General features: G+C 32.9%; 1 protein-coding gene across 1 annotated transcript in view; it reads left to right on the top strand.

Moving 5' to 3' along the window:
* LOC129248850 (uncharacterized) overlaps positions 1–10,952 on the top strand; it is an 83,315-nt gene extending 72,363 nt beyond the window's left edge. The window contains exons 5-6 of the mRNA XM_054888462.1: positions 1,045–1,183; positions 10,450–10,952. Of these exons, the coding sequence (XP_054744437.1) occupies positions 1,045–1,183; positions 10,450–10,736 (426 nt within the window). The 3' untranslated portion in view covers positions 10,737–10,952. The remainder of the gene's footprint in view (positions 1–1,044; positions 1,184–10,449) is intronic.
* The last annotated feature ends 2,423 nt before the right edge of the window (positions 10,953–13,375 follow it).

Here is a 13,375-nt window from a genome sequence, read left to right as displayed (position 1 = left end):
ATTTTGTAATAATAAAATTACTGTTGGGTTGGCGCCAAATTGTTATCGTTAGAAGAGATCGAGACCTTGAGCATAAAACCTCTCTCGCTCGAAGTTGAAATCTTGTTATCTTCACCTTTACGACACGCGAAAAAGGTGCATGCTTTATAACCATAACGGTTCACTAGAGATAGTGGTAGTAGTGTTTTGAAGTTAAGTCTCCCCGTCAGTTTATATGAAAATTAGCACACTAAAATTTTGATACAATTGATAAGTACAAAAATGTGATATGATAATAAATAAATATTATTAAAAAACTTTGACCGCTCTGGCCATACTTGTAGGTCTAAATACGATAAATAACTATACGGATGTGCAAAAAAATTTAATTTTAATACAGAAATATATGTATGCACTGAAATTAAAAGCTAACTATAAATTAGCTCCTATAAAAACACTTTCTTGACAAACTGTGCGTAGGTGACAAACAGTGCCCGTGTAGGTACAGTGTGGCGTATACGTAACATTTGCTCAAAATCACTAGGCAAGTACATAAGTAGGAAGGCTATACATTATACATGCGACACGTATTGTACTATTTGAGATGCCTGCAATGTTTACACTGTATTTTCTTTTATTACTTTTCCACTTGTTTGCTGTAGTAATAAAAGTGGGCCAGCGAAATGTGCAAGTACAGGAACGGAAATTTGTGAATGCGACGATGAATGTTGTTTGAATGCTACATACAAGTTAGAGTGTGTGTACAGTAGTATTGGCACTGGCTAGCTACTCATGAGTGTTTGTGTAACTTAGTAGCTGTCGATATGAAGAAATTTATATTTCAAGCTTTCTTTAGTGGCAATCTTATTTAGGTAAATATAAATAGCATCAACCCAGCATTTGTTGGTGTGTATGTATGTGTGTGTGTGTGTATGTGTATATGTGTGGAGTGGGTGAGATACTAGTGTGCGATTACATGAACTTAATTGAATTACATTACATTTTCAACATCATTCCATCTTAGCAATTGATTAAAGAATTCTTGTTTTTATTTACATTTTACAGTGTGTGGCCAAAATATCGTCGGTTTATTGGCAGAGCAATGAAGAGAGTGTAGCAAATGAAAAGCATCAGAAGATACCGGTGCTTGAGTCGCGTGAAACCGTTGTAGCAAAATCAAGATTGCGCGACAAAGCATTAGAAGGTAAGTAAAATAGACCACAGACCAGAATGAGTTAGGAGTTGTCAAGTAGAAAAGTTTAAATTCAGAGCCATTACAGTGCTTAATAACAGTAACAGAGTGCTTAGTAATTTTTTTTTAATGTTTTTCAGTTAAAATTCTTTTTAATTTCACTTGTTACTACTACTTATATTTACTTCATTCTTTACGAAATAACAAAGGATTAAACAAATTTGCGTCAAAGTTTTGAGTTTATTAACGTAAAATTTTAGAGTCTCCAGCTTTATAGCCTAATGAAGTTTGATTAAAGTGTAATTTGATTAATTAAAAAACCGCGTCACTTAAAAAAAATATGGTTTGATCACGGCTCATGCGGTTTTCTTCCAAATAAGCACTCAAATTCATAAAAACTGGTGTTGGGCTATTTTAATTTTTATGCAAACGGTTTTGCTCATTTTTTTACCACAAATTTATTTTAACAGGTAATAAATTGCTGGAAACCATCAGAAAAAATTCAAGCGAATTACTAGCCGCTTAAAGCGTGTCCTTGCTTTATTAAAGTTTCATTAGACGTATTATTATTATTATTTTTTTTAAACTCGAATGAAAAATTCCAAATATAAACAAAATTTGTAGAGTTTTTTCTAAATTTTGTGTAAATGGTGTTTATGAGCCAAATTTATATGGTTTTAGCTGAATAATAAAATATAGGGTTTCCCAATAAGAGGTTGCAATAAGGTCGTTGCTTGTGTGGCACGTAGCGCCGTCTTCTTGAAAACAAACGTTGTCCAGATCAATACCACCCAATTTCGGCCATAAAAAATCGTTAATCATCTCTCGATAGCGCAATCCATTCACCGTAACTGTTACTCCAGATTCATTTTCGAAAAAGTAATGGCCAATGACTCCGCCGGACCATAAACCGCACCAAACAGCTGAGGATAGAGAGGCTTTTCAACAATAACTCTTGGATTCTCTGAGTCCCAGATCCAACAATTTTGCTTGTTGACGAAGCCACCGAGGTGGAAATGGGTCTCATCCCTCAAGATAATTTTTCGATGGAATTCCGGATGATTTTAATGCATTTCAACGACCCAATCAGCAAAGACACGACGTTGTTGATGATCGGCCGACTTGAGTTCTTGTGTTAACTGGACTTTATAAGCCTTAAGACCCAAATCTTTATGCAAAATACGGTGTAATGACATTTGTGGAATACCTAATTCCAAAGAACGACGAAGAATGGACAAACCTGGGTTTTCTTCAACACTTTCGGCTCCAAAAGCAACATTTTCGGCTGTTCTTGAGCAACGTGCATGGGTTTTAATCTTAGCATCACTAACTTGTCCCAATAGCTCGAATTTTTTCACTAATTTCGTTATTGCGGTCCGACAAGTTGCTTCACGATGACCTAAAAACGTTCGGGTTTTACGAGCCGTCTCTGCCAAATTTTATCATTTTTATAAAGAATTTTAGTAATTTCAGTGCGCTGTTTTATCGTGTATCGTTCCATTTTTATTAATGGCTACTTATTCTACTACTTGTCAAATATCAAAAAATGACAGCTGTAAAAGTGACATCAACCGAAATAGCGGACTATTCAAAATAATACCTGTTATTGGAAAACCCTTTATGTATAACGTTTTTATTTTTAATTTACTCGTATCTCCAAATAGGTACTGATGCTTTCCATTTCAATTCAACCGGGCTACTCGGGTCATGTTCTTCGATTTCGATGTAACTTAAATATGTTGCTCTCTGGTCAAAATAATGAGACACGTATTTTTTTGTTCGCCCGAAAAAAATTTTTTTCAAGAGTTATCGGCAATTTTGTTTTTTGCCTCAAACTCGATTTTTTTTAATTATATAAGAAAAAAATTTTTTGAAATGCCCATAACTTAGTCAAAAATGAACCGATTTTAATAATTCTGGGTTCAAAATGATCGTAATTACTTACACAAGCGACTTCATGTAGAAACAATTGCAAAAAAGTAGTTGAAAATTTTTTATTTAGTAAAAAAGAAAAAAAATTTAAATTTTTTCAAAATTCAATATTTCAAAAAGTGCATTTTTTTTTTTTTTATAACTTTTTCCAAATCAAAAAAACATCTCAAACTTTAATTGAGCTGCATGCCTAGTAGCTAAAATGCGTTGTTTTTGAGTAATGAATTTTTAAGTAAACACCCTGTTTCGCACTTTTTGTTTTTTGCAAAATAAAAAATTTTCAACTACTTTTTTGCAACTATTTCTACATGAAATCGCTCGTGTAAGTAATAACGATCATTTTGAACCCAAAACTATTAAAATCGGTTCATTTTTGACTAAGTTATGAGCAATTAAAAAAAATTTTCTTATATAGATTATTTCCATTTCAATTCAAAAGGGCTATTCGGGACATGTTCTTCGATTTCGATGTAACTCAAATATGTTGCTCTCTGGTCAAAATAATGAGACACGTACTTTTTTGTTCGCCCGAAAAAATTTTTTTTCAAGAGTTATCGGCAATTTTGTTTTTTGCCTCAAACTCGATTTTTTTTAATTATATAAGAAAAAAATTTTTTGAAATGCCCATAACTTAGTCAAAAATGAACCGATTTTAATAATTTTGGGTTCAAAATGATCGTTATTACTTACACGAGCGATTTCATGTAGAAATAGTTGCAAAAAAGTAGTTGAAAATTTTTTATTTTGCAAAAAACAAAAAGTGCGAAACAGGGTGTTTACTTAAAAATTCATTACTCAAAAACAACGCATTTTAGCTACTAGGCATGCAGCTCAATTAAAGTTTGAGATGTTTTTTTGATTTGGAAAAAGTTATAAAAAAAAAAAAAATGCACTTTTTGAAATATTGAATTTTGAAAAAATTTAAATTTTTTTTCTTTTTTACTAAATAAAAAATTTTCAACTACTTTTTTGCAATTGTTTCTACATGAAGTCGCTTGTGTAAGTAATAACGATCATTTTGAACCCAAAATTATTAAAATCGGTTCATTTTTGACTAAGTTATGGGCATTTCAAAAAATTTTTTTCTTATATAATTAAAAAAAATCGAGTTTGAGGCAAAAAACAAAATTGCCGATAACTCTTGAAAAAAATTTTTTTCGGGCGAACAAAAAAATACGTGTCTCATTATTTTGACCAGAGAGCAACATATTTAAGTTACATCGAAATCGAAGAACATGACCCGAGCAGCCCGGTTGAATTGAAATGGAAAGCATCTACTGTAAATAAAAAGAAAACATCATTATGACTCAATTATAGTCACTACTATAAAAAAAACTATGTTATTAAAAACTAAATGCCCATTAAATTCGACAAATTATAGCAATAACTTAAGTAGATGCATTCAGTTTGATTTTGATACCTGCACTGCTTCCAATTTTTTGCTTAGTTTTTATTGCAAACCAAATTGCATTTTGCTATTAAGAAATCAATTTTTATTAAGTTGCAATTTCTAATTTTTTTTAATGAAAGCTTTTTCAAAAATTTCATATATTAAAATTTTTCTCTTTGTTAAAATTTTTCAAATCTTTGACGAAATATCATTTTGGGGGGAACAAATGCATTAATTTCTCATTAACGGTTGGAGCGATCGAATCTCTTAAAGTAGCAATCAATTTAAAGTTTGTGCTCTTTGTCAAAGCGATATTTCACACTAAATTATTATTAAAATAAACACTATTTTACTGTTTTTTTTGTGAGAGAGTTAACAATGGAAGTCAACAAATGGAAAATTCATTACATTTCAGAGTTTTTCTTTCATAAAGGCGAAAATGCAAGTAAGCGCGTTGAAATTGTGAACGCTGTTGAAGGTGTTTATGGTGCCGTTGCTAATTAATTACGTGCAAGTTGACCGTCTTGTTAGTTGTCGTAGCACCGCCCAGGTGCTAAAGATTGACCATAACATAGTTTTAAAACATTGGCGCACAAAATGTATGCAAGAATAAAAGATTTCTTTTTCCCCAAACAAATATTTAATAAATTTATAAATTTAAATATTTTATGTCGGCCTCGGTAGTCTAGCGAAAGTGCACTAGCGTGCCATTCCAGAGGTGTGGGTATGAGTCCCACGTAAAGCACGGCCCTCGCAATTTTCCAAATTTACCTACTTTCCCTGGTTCTAAAACAAAAAAAAAAATTCCCGAATCCCACTCAACTCCAAAAACTTATCCTTTCCATTCTTACTCCCGCACAATGACCTGCGCATTATTTGCATTGTGGCTGCTAAAACAAGCAAAACAAAGAAAAGCACACAGTTACACATCCGTGGTAATAGCGCAGACACACGAAATTTAGCGAAGTCCTCAACCATTTGTGCGATCCTTCTGCCAGAAAAGTTTGACTCACAGATGGCGCTCCAAGCAGCAGGAAGGCGTTGTTCCTAAGCAACGACAGGTGGGCATTCCCACTAGTCAGGACTGGTAGCGGCAGGCTAATCACCTACCCTGTCAGAAATGAAAACAAACTAACGAAACTAAGGCAAGACTGAGTTTTGTCGAGGCCCTATTCTCCCAAAAGGAGTGAACAAGGAAAAAAAAATATATATATTTTATAAAATTTTGATTTATTTTATAAAAGATCTTACATATATTTATAAATATCTATTTTATGATTTAAATAAAAATTTTGAAGTTAATCAAAGCAAACTAACAAGAATAATAAAAGGTTAAGCATTTTGAGATCTTAATTAAAATTTATTATATATTTTAGAAATTTTTTAATAAATAAACATTTTTTTATTGAGCTTTTAAATTCATATTCATTTATATTACTTTATTAAAATATTAATATAGTATTTTATTTTATTGCAAACTGGTTAATAACAAAACGAAACTTCAATTTGAATTTAAGTTAATTAATTTTAATGCATTCATAATTTTATTTAGAAACGACAATTGTTGCAAATTAATTTTGTATTTAAGTTATTTAATGCTTACTTTTAGTTATACTTTTTTTTATTAAAATTTTGTTTTTTTTTACTTTAATAATATTTCTTTTTTTAAATACAAAGGTAGGCTCTTCTTAAAATACACTTTTTTAAATGATGTTTAAAGAAATTGAACTGTTTTAAAATTTGAAATATGTATTTTTATATTTCTTAAGAACCGGAAACAAAAAGGTTTCATAAATTTCATTTTACTTAATTGAAAACAGTTAATTTAAAGTAGCCAGCTTAATAGTGTTAAATTTGAAAAATAGTTAAAGTGAAGAACTTATATGATCAATTTAAAGTCGGCTATAAATAAAGATAACCGTACATTAATTTAAAGAGTTAGGGGTTGATGATGATTTTCAAACATTTTTTTTTCTTGCTACTCAATTGATTTATTTTACAAAAATAAAAAGACATCATAATTACACCATGTTTCGACTTGACTTTAGCAAAATTTAAAAAAAAAAGAGGTTGTCTGTAAAGTCGGTTTACTGACGATAGTTTAACGTGACAACGTCATAAGAAAATATTGATGGAATGGTTGCAATTTTCAAAACAAAATTTTAATTTCATTTGTTTGATAGATATTTGTTATGGATATAGAGGAGGAGGTGAATGGAATTGCAATGGAATAGGTCAAGTTATATTACATTTACACAAACGTGTAAAATGACGAAACATTTATCAAATTCATGAAAGATATCTTCAATTTCGATTGTGCATCAGATGTTAATAAGTCAACAACACTAAGAGGCACCATCATCGATTTTCCTTTTTCAAGACACTTTACACTCGAAACACTCCCTTTCATTTCCTACTTTTTCTATCATCGTCCTATTCTCAACAGAGAAATGGTTCATTACCATGCACACAGGAAGAAGGCATATGCAAATACAAGTATATGAATTTATATACCTACATATGCGCATATACATACATATATATGCTCACTCAAGTAGGACAGAGCCAGATGTCGAACGTTGCCGAACGCGGGGGCCAATTGTGCTCTTTGTCGTTCGTTCCGCGCTCTCGCTTGCAGTTCAAGCACATTAGCTTACACTTGCTTGCGTACGGAATAGATTCGTATATTTGATATGTCCATATGACTTGTATGCTCATTACATATAGATTTGTTCTTTTTGAAAATTGCGCGAAATTGTATATGTATATGCATGTTTATATACATATATTAGTATACAACATATCTTATAAGGTATATGGTAAATATTACCATACATTTTTTCCTTCATATATAATAAAAAAATTAATAATAATAACATTAAAACAACAGGTATTATTAACAAACTTGGTTTTATTTTAAATTCTTCAAGTAAATCAAATTAATAATAATCAATAAGAAGGCATATGCAAATACAAATGCGTGAATTTATATATGTACATATGTGCATATACATGCATATATACGCTCACTTAAGTAGGTGAGAGCAAGATGTCGAACGTTGCCGTTCGTTTGCTTTGTTCGTTCCGCGCTTTCGGTTGCAGTTCATTCAAGGTAACGGCAATGAGCAAGGTAACGACAAATGAGCAAGGTAACGACAAATGAGCAAGGTAACACTAATGAGCAAGGTAACGACACATTTTTTCGTGCGTGCAGCCGGCTAAATCGAATTATAAGACGTTATCACGTAAAAAAAAAATTATTAATTATTATACTTCTTGAGAAGCGAGTTCGGTGAACATTTTATTTCACGTTCGGGACCTGTCAATTGGCCACCCAGATCGTGCGATATAACGCCTTTAGATTATTTTTTGTGGGGCTATGTTAAAGCTCATGTCTATTCAGACAAGCCTGCTTCATTTATATGTGAGATACGGGCCGAAACATTGGAATGAGTATGCCAAAATTGGACTAAGAGGATGGACCATTTGAAGCGCAGTCGCGCACTATGGACTGTACTATCGATTTAAATAAAAATTTCATGCATTTTTCTGAATTTTTCGTGTGTTTTTTTGAAAAACTTTCCTATGGCTCTTAAAAAATCACCCTTTATATTGTAGAATTAAGTGGTTATATACGCCCAGTAGAACCAAAAATGCGCTAAAAGAAAAACTGCTTTTAGAAGGGATAACAATAATTTTATACATTGTTTATTAGTACTTAAACTTTATAAAAAACAGCATTCAACTTTGCAACAAGTCCACAGAGCTATAAACATAATACTAGATGATATGGGTAATTAAAAGTTCTGCATAGCTGTCTACCTAGATATTGCAAACGCTTTTGACAGGGTGTGGCATAAAGGACTACTGCACAAGCTAAGCGAAATATTAGCAGGGAATCACTTCACCATTCTCAAAAGTTACCTGGAAAACCGACATTTTTTTATAAAGTTTGAAGACGAATGCTTAAGCATGATGCAAATGACTGCAGATACACCCCAACGTAACGTCCTAGGGTCTCTATTGTACCTGATATTTACAGCAGACATACCGATCCTAACAACAAAAAATTGGATGATAGCCACATTCGCGGATGACACGGTTCTAATGGCATCCGATCAAATAGAAAAACAGCTACTGACATTCTTCAACAAACAATAAATAAATGGGGGGCAATCGATAAATGGGGAATAGAAGTCAATAAAGATAAAACAGCACAAGTAATTTATATAAATATGAAGCCTAAGAAACGCAAACTAACAATGAAATATAAATCCTTCCTAGTGCAAAGTACCTTGGCATAACTATAGATGAAAAGCTAAATTAGAAAGGACAAATAGAAAACAAACGAAATGAAATCAAAAACAAGTTCAAACAAGTACTGGCTGTTGGCTGAAAATTCTAAACTAAGCCTTAACATCAAAGTAGTGATATATAAATCTATAATCTCACCCGTTTGGAAATATCGCATAGAAATCTGGGGCACAGCAAAAAGAAACCAATATCAAAATAATTCAAAGGACCTAATCTAAAATAATTCGAACACAAACACAAACTAACACAATCGGAGAAAGTGGGAAAACGAAGGTTAAAACGATTAACTCCAACAAAACTCACAATATAACAAAACAAGAAAAGAAAAAAAAAACAAACAATAATAATAATTATAATATTTAGAAAATAATATATATATATATAAATATAATTGGCGCATACACCCTTTTTTTTGGGTGTTTGGACGAGCTTCTCCTCCTATTTGTGGTGTGCGTTTTGATGTTGTTCCCCAAATGGAGGGACCTACAATTTCAAGCCTACTCCGAAGGGCAGACATTTTCAAGAGGAGTTTTTTCATGGCAGAAATACAATCGGAGGTTTGCCATTGCCTGCCGAGGGGCGACCGCTAATAGAAAAATGTTTTTATTAATTTTGGTTTCACCGAGATTCGAACCAACGTTGCGCACCAACCCATTCAGCTACGGCGGCCGCCGTATAATGTAGCATAATCTGAGGCAAAATTGAATGTTTATCTAGCATTGGTTAGAGAACAAAGAATTCCAATACTACTTTAAAAATAATTACTTATGGTTTAAATTTCACAGATTGTAATTTAAAAAAAGAAATAGTAAAAAAACAAAAATTTAAAAACTGTATGAGTTATCATGCAGATCGTGCCGGAAAAAGTAGTGTCGAGAAAAACGAGTTTAAAGTTTGAGGTGCAGTAGCGCGCGAATCGCTCTCTACCTAGTTAATAGGCTGCAGAAGCTATGATATAGGAAATTTCAGGGTGAAAATTTCACAGTTTATTCATAAAATACTGTGCTTTCGAAATATTGAAAAAAAAAAAATCGATTTTTTGAAAATTCTGGACGTATGTATGTAACCCCTTAATATAAATAAATAAGTAAATAAAAAATTTGCTAAAACTAAATTCAAAAATTTTAATGTGAAAATTTATACTCGCAAAAGTGTGCTTTATCGATCGGTGAATTTCAAAAAAAAAAAGTTGTTTTTGCTTATTATCTTATATATTTTTATTTTCCTCTGACTCTGACTTAGTGGGTATTTTTAATAATAATTGGAAAATTTTTAAAAATTATTAAATTTTCTTTAAAAATTTCTGTCTGAAAACTTTTTATGTTTACAAAAATAATATAAAATACAAAAATACTATCGAGCCCAAATAAAAAACTTTTAAACTGTTTAAACTATTTACTTTTACTTAAACACTTGCCCTAAACTTTTGACGCACCCTGTATTCTTGTGTCCGTAATATATTTATATTGACATATTCCTTAATGCATTATTTATTATGCATTAATAAATCGGGTATCGCTTGATTGCCGTTTCATTAGCATACACTTTGAACTGTCCTTCTCCTTCTTGTTGATAAATTCATTACTCGTTATTTTCTTCTTTTGTTTTCAATTTCAAACTGTTCTCATTTTTGTTATTTCAGATAACCAACTTAAAGATGCCAGCACCTCATCAGCAGCCACATCAACAGCCACGACGTTCATTCCATTAGCCGCTCAAAATTCGATACTTCTGCAATTCACGCCAACGCTACTCCTACTCTCGCTGCCGTCTTTAGCAGCTGCTCTGCCACTGTTAATAACATTTCTGTGTCAATATTGCCAATTTAATATTAGTATGCGTCGACGAGGCTATCGATTGCTGGCGTGTCATGGTCACTGCAGCTATTGGAGGTGGTGGAGACACAAGTTTTACTCGGTTGGCAGATGACAATTAGCTCTGACATATTAAATGTGATGGCCGTTGCAACAGCAACAACAGCAGCAGCAGCAGCAGCAGCAGCAGTAGCAGGAGCAGCAACAGCAATGGCAATGGCAACGGCAACAGTAAAAGCAATGAAAGTTCTCAGCTGTTGTCAGTCTACTCGTACATACATAAATTGTTGAGGACAAATTCTATTCGCGTTTTTCGTTGCGAATCATTTAATTTTTGATTAGATCATCTCTAATTGTACTGAATTGCAAATGCTATAAGTGTTTGCCATTTCAATGGCAATGTAAAAATGAAGAAAAGATAGTTTTAAAATTTAATAATAATAATTTAAGCAGAAAATAAAATAATGTTAAAGATAAAAGATGTTACCTAATTTTTATATAATAAGCATTTTTCATTTTTAATTTTTTTTGGATTTCCAAGTGAGAGGGAGAGAGCGCGTTCTTTGCTGAATATTATTGATCGCTAATTTGAATTTGTTTCACATTTTTTCTGACAGCTAAATTATTTATTTTTTTTCAGCCTATAAAATAAATTTTTATTAGTTAAAAATTTTTTTTGGTTGCTTTTAAACTTCATAATTGTAAATCCACTGCATTTTAGTATAGTTTCCACACATATAAAGTTGACTGCTTTAATTTTGAGATAGAAAGTATAAAAATAAATAAATATTTATGACAGAAAATTAATTTCCAATACATTGGCCCTCTTCTATTATATTTGCCACTTCTCCGCTCGCTATCTATCTGCTCGGCTCACTTGACAAAAAACTTGCTTGTAAGAGCAACAATAAAGTTATCGAGCAAGATTCATTGCTAGCGAGTATGGTTATGTTGTTGTTGTTGAAGTGGTTGAGTATTTCTACTGAAATAAAAATTCTAATTAGCGACCAGCACCGTTTTACTACCACAGTCCTTGTGTGATGATGTCTTGTTTTCTTCTTTTTTTTTTTGTTTGCTTCTATATAAGTCAGATCCATTTAGTGAGGTCCAAGTATAGCAGCAAGTTCTTTATCTCGATGTCTGAGATCAAATGAATGGCTGTAAGAAATGCTTACCGAAAGAGCGAAGGCGTGCCCTAGCTAACCCTGAACAATCACATAGGTAGTGGAAAAGACTTTCCTTCATCCCTTCCGCTTGACAGCTTCTGCAGATGGGATTGAAGGGGAAGTTGAGTCTGGCTGCATGATCCCCTGCCTTACAATGACCTGTAAGGATCGCAGTAATGCGTCCTTTGGATTTTGTACGCCGGCCATGTGGTTTTTGTTGTAATACATGTAGTTAATTGCGTCCACCTTCTTTCGACTAAAGCATGATAGTGTGAAGAAATGGATGCTTTCACTGTGTTGAGTGGGGTGGAGACTGCCACCACCTCTGTTTGCTAGCTCATCCGCTATCTCATTACCCCGTATGTTTCTATGACCAGGAACCCATATCAGAGTAATTTCAAGCCAATGACTAGACAATTCTAGTTACTCTCTACACTGTAAGACTAGTTTGGATGAAATGGAGTTGGAGTCTCAGGCCGTGATAGCTGCTTGACTGTCTGAGAAGATATCTACACTTGCACCAACTTCCTTGTAGAGTTTTAGTGATTGAGTATGGTTACACCTCATAAAACTGGTATAACTGACTAGTTTACAAACAAATGTAATTTTAAGCAGCTCTTATCCAACGTTACCACGATATAATCATTTATACCAGTTGCTTCATTATTCACCACTTGTTAACGCTTGGCAAAAAGAAGAGGCCTATTGTCTCACGGAGTGCTTGAACTCGGCTTGATTCGAGAGTTTTCTAACCCCGGATTTCCGTGCTGTATTTGATTGTGTGGTACCCTTGGGGAACGGGCCTCTTGTGAGAAAATTTTATTTTATTATCGGCGACGTACTCCATATGGCCAAATTCTATTGATCTTCTCATAAATAATAGTTTTAATTTTTTTATTCATATTTCAGTTGACAGCTAATGTTTTTAATTAGTGTTACAGGTATTAAAAATTAAACAATTTCGTTCAAATGACTGCCACGACGGGCTTTACAGTAGGCCATTCGATCAACCCAATTTTTAAGCACATTTTCCATTCCAATTTCACGAATGGCAACTTCGATTTCGTGTTTTAAAGCATCAATCGTCCCTGGATGGTTCGTAGAAGATGAAGAAGACTCCCCACTTTATAAATAGGTTTTCAATATTTCCTCATTTTGTTCAAGCGTATAGCGTCCCATTTCGTAAATGTCAAACCTTTAAGTAAATTATGAACACATTCGACATGTCATTTGTGTTACCATTCCCAAAAAAATAGGTGGTTCAAAAAGCAAACGCTATATGGCCCACCCGTTATAGCCCATAATAAAGGCTTTTCATACTCTGAATGATTGTAGGGAGTTTTTTTTCCATACAACTTTATTCACTGCACTTTCCTAAACCTAACTTAGATCCATCGCTTGATACGGAGGGGCCGAAAATACGGCGTAGCGCATATCTCTAAACCTCAGTAGCTAGCCTTGAAATTAATTTTTCATAGTTGGGATTTAAATCTCGAAAATCACTCGTAACTTCATTAAATTTCAAATATCCAAGGGGCCCAAGCCATCATTTAAAATTTCCATTTTCATTGACGTTTTGGCATTGAGC

Source organism: Anastrepha obliqua, chromosome 5 (assembly GCF_027943255.1).
Source record: "Anastrepha obliqua isolate idAnaObli1 chromosome 5, idAnaObli1_1.0, whole genome shotgun sequence".
NCBI classification, from domain to species: Eukaryota; Metazoa; Arthropoda; class Insecta; order Diptera; family Tephritidae; genus Anastrepha; species Anastrepha obliqua.
The sequence above is the reverse complement of the archived record's forward strand: the minus strand, read 5'-3'. Positions and strand labels throughout refer to the sequence as shown.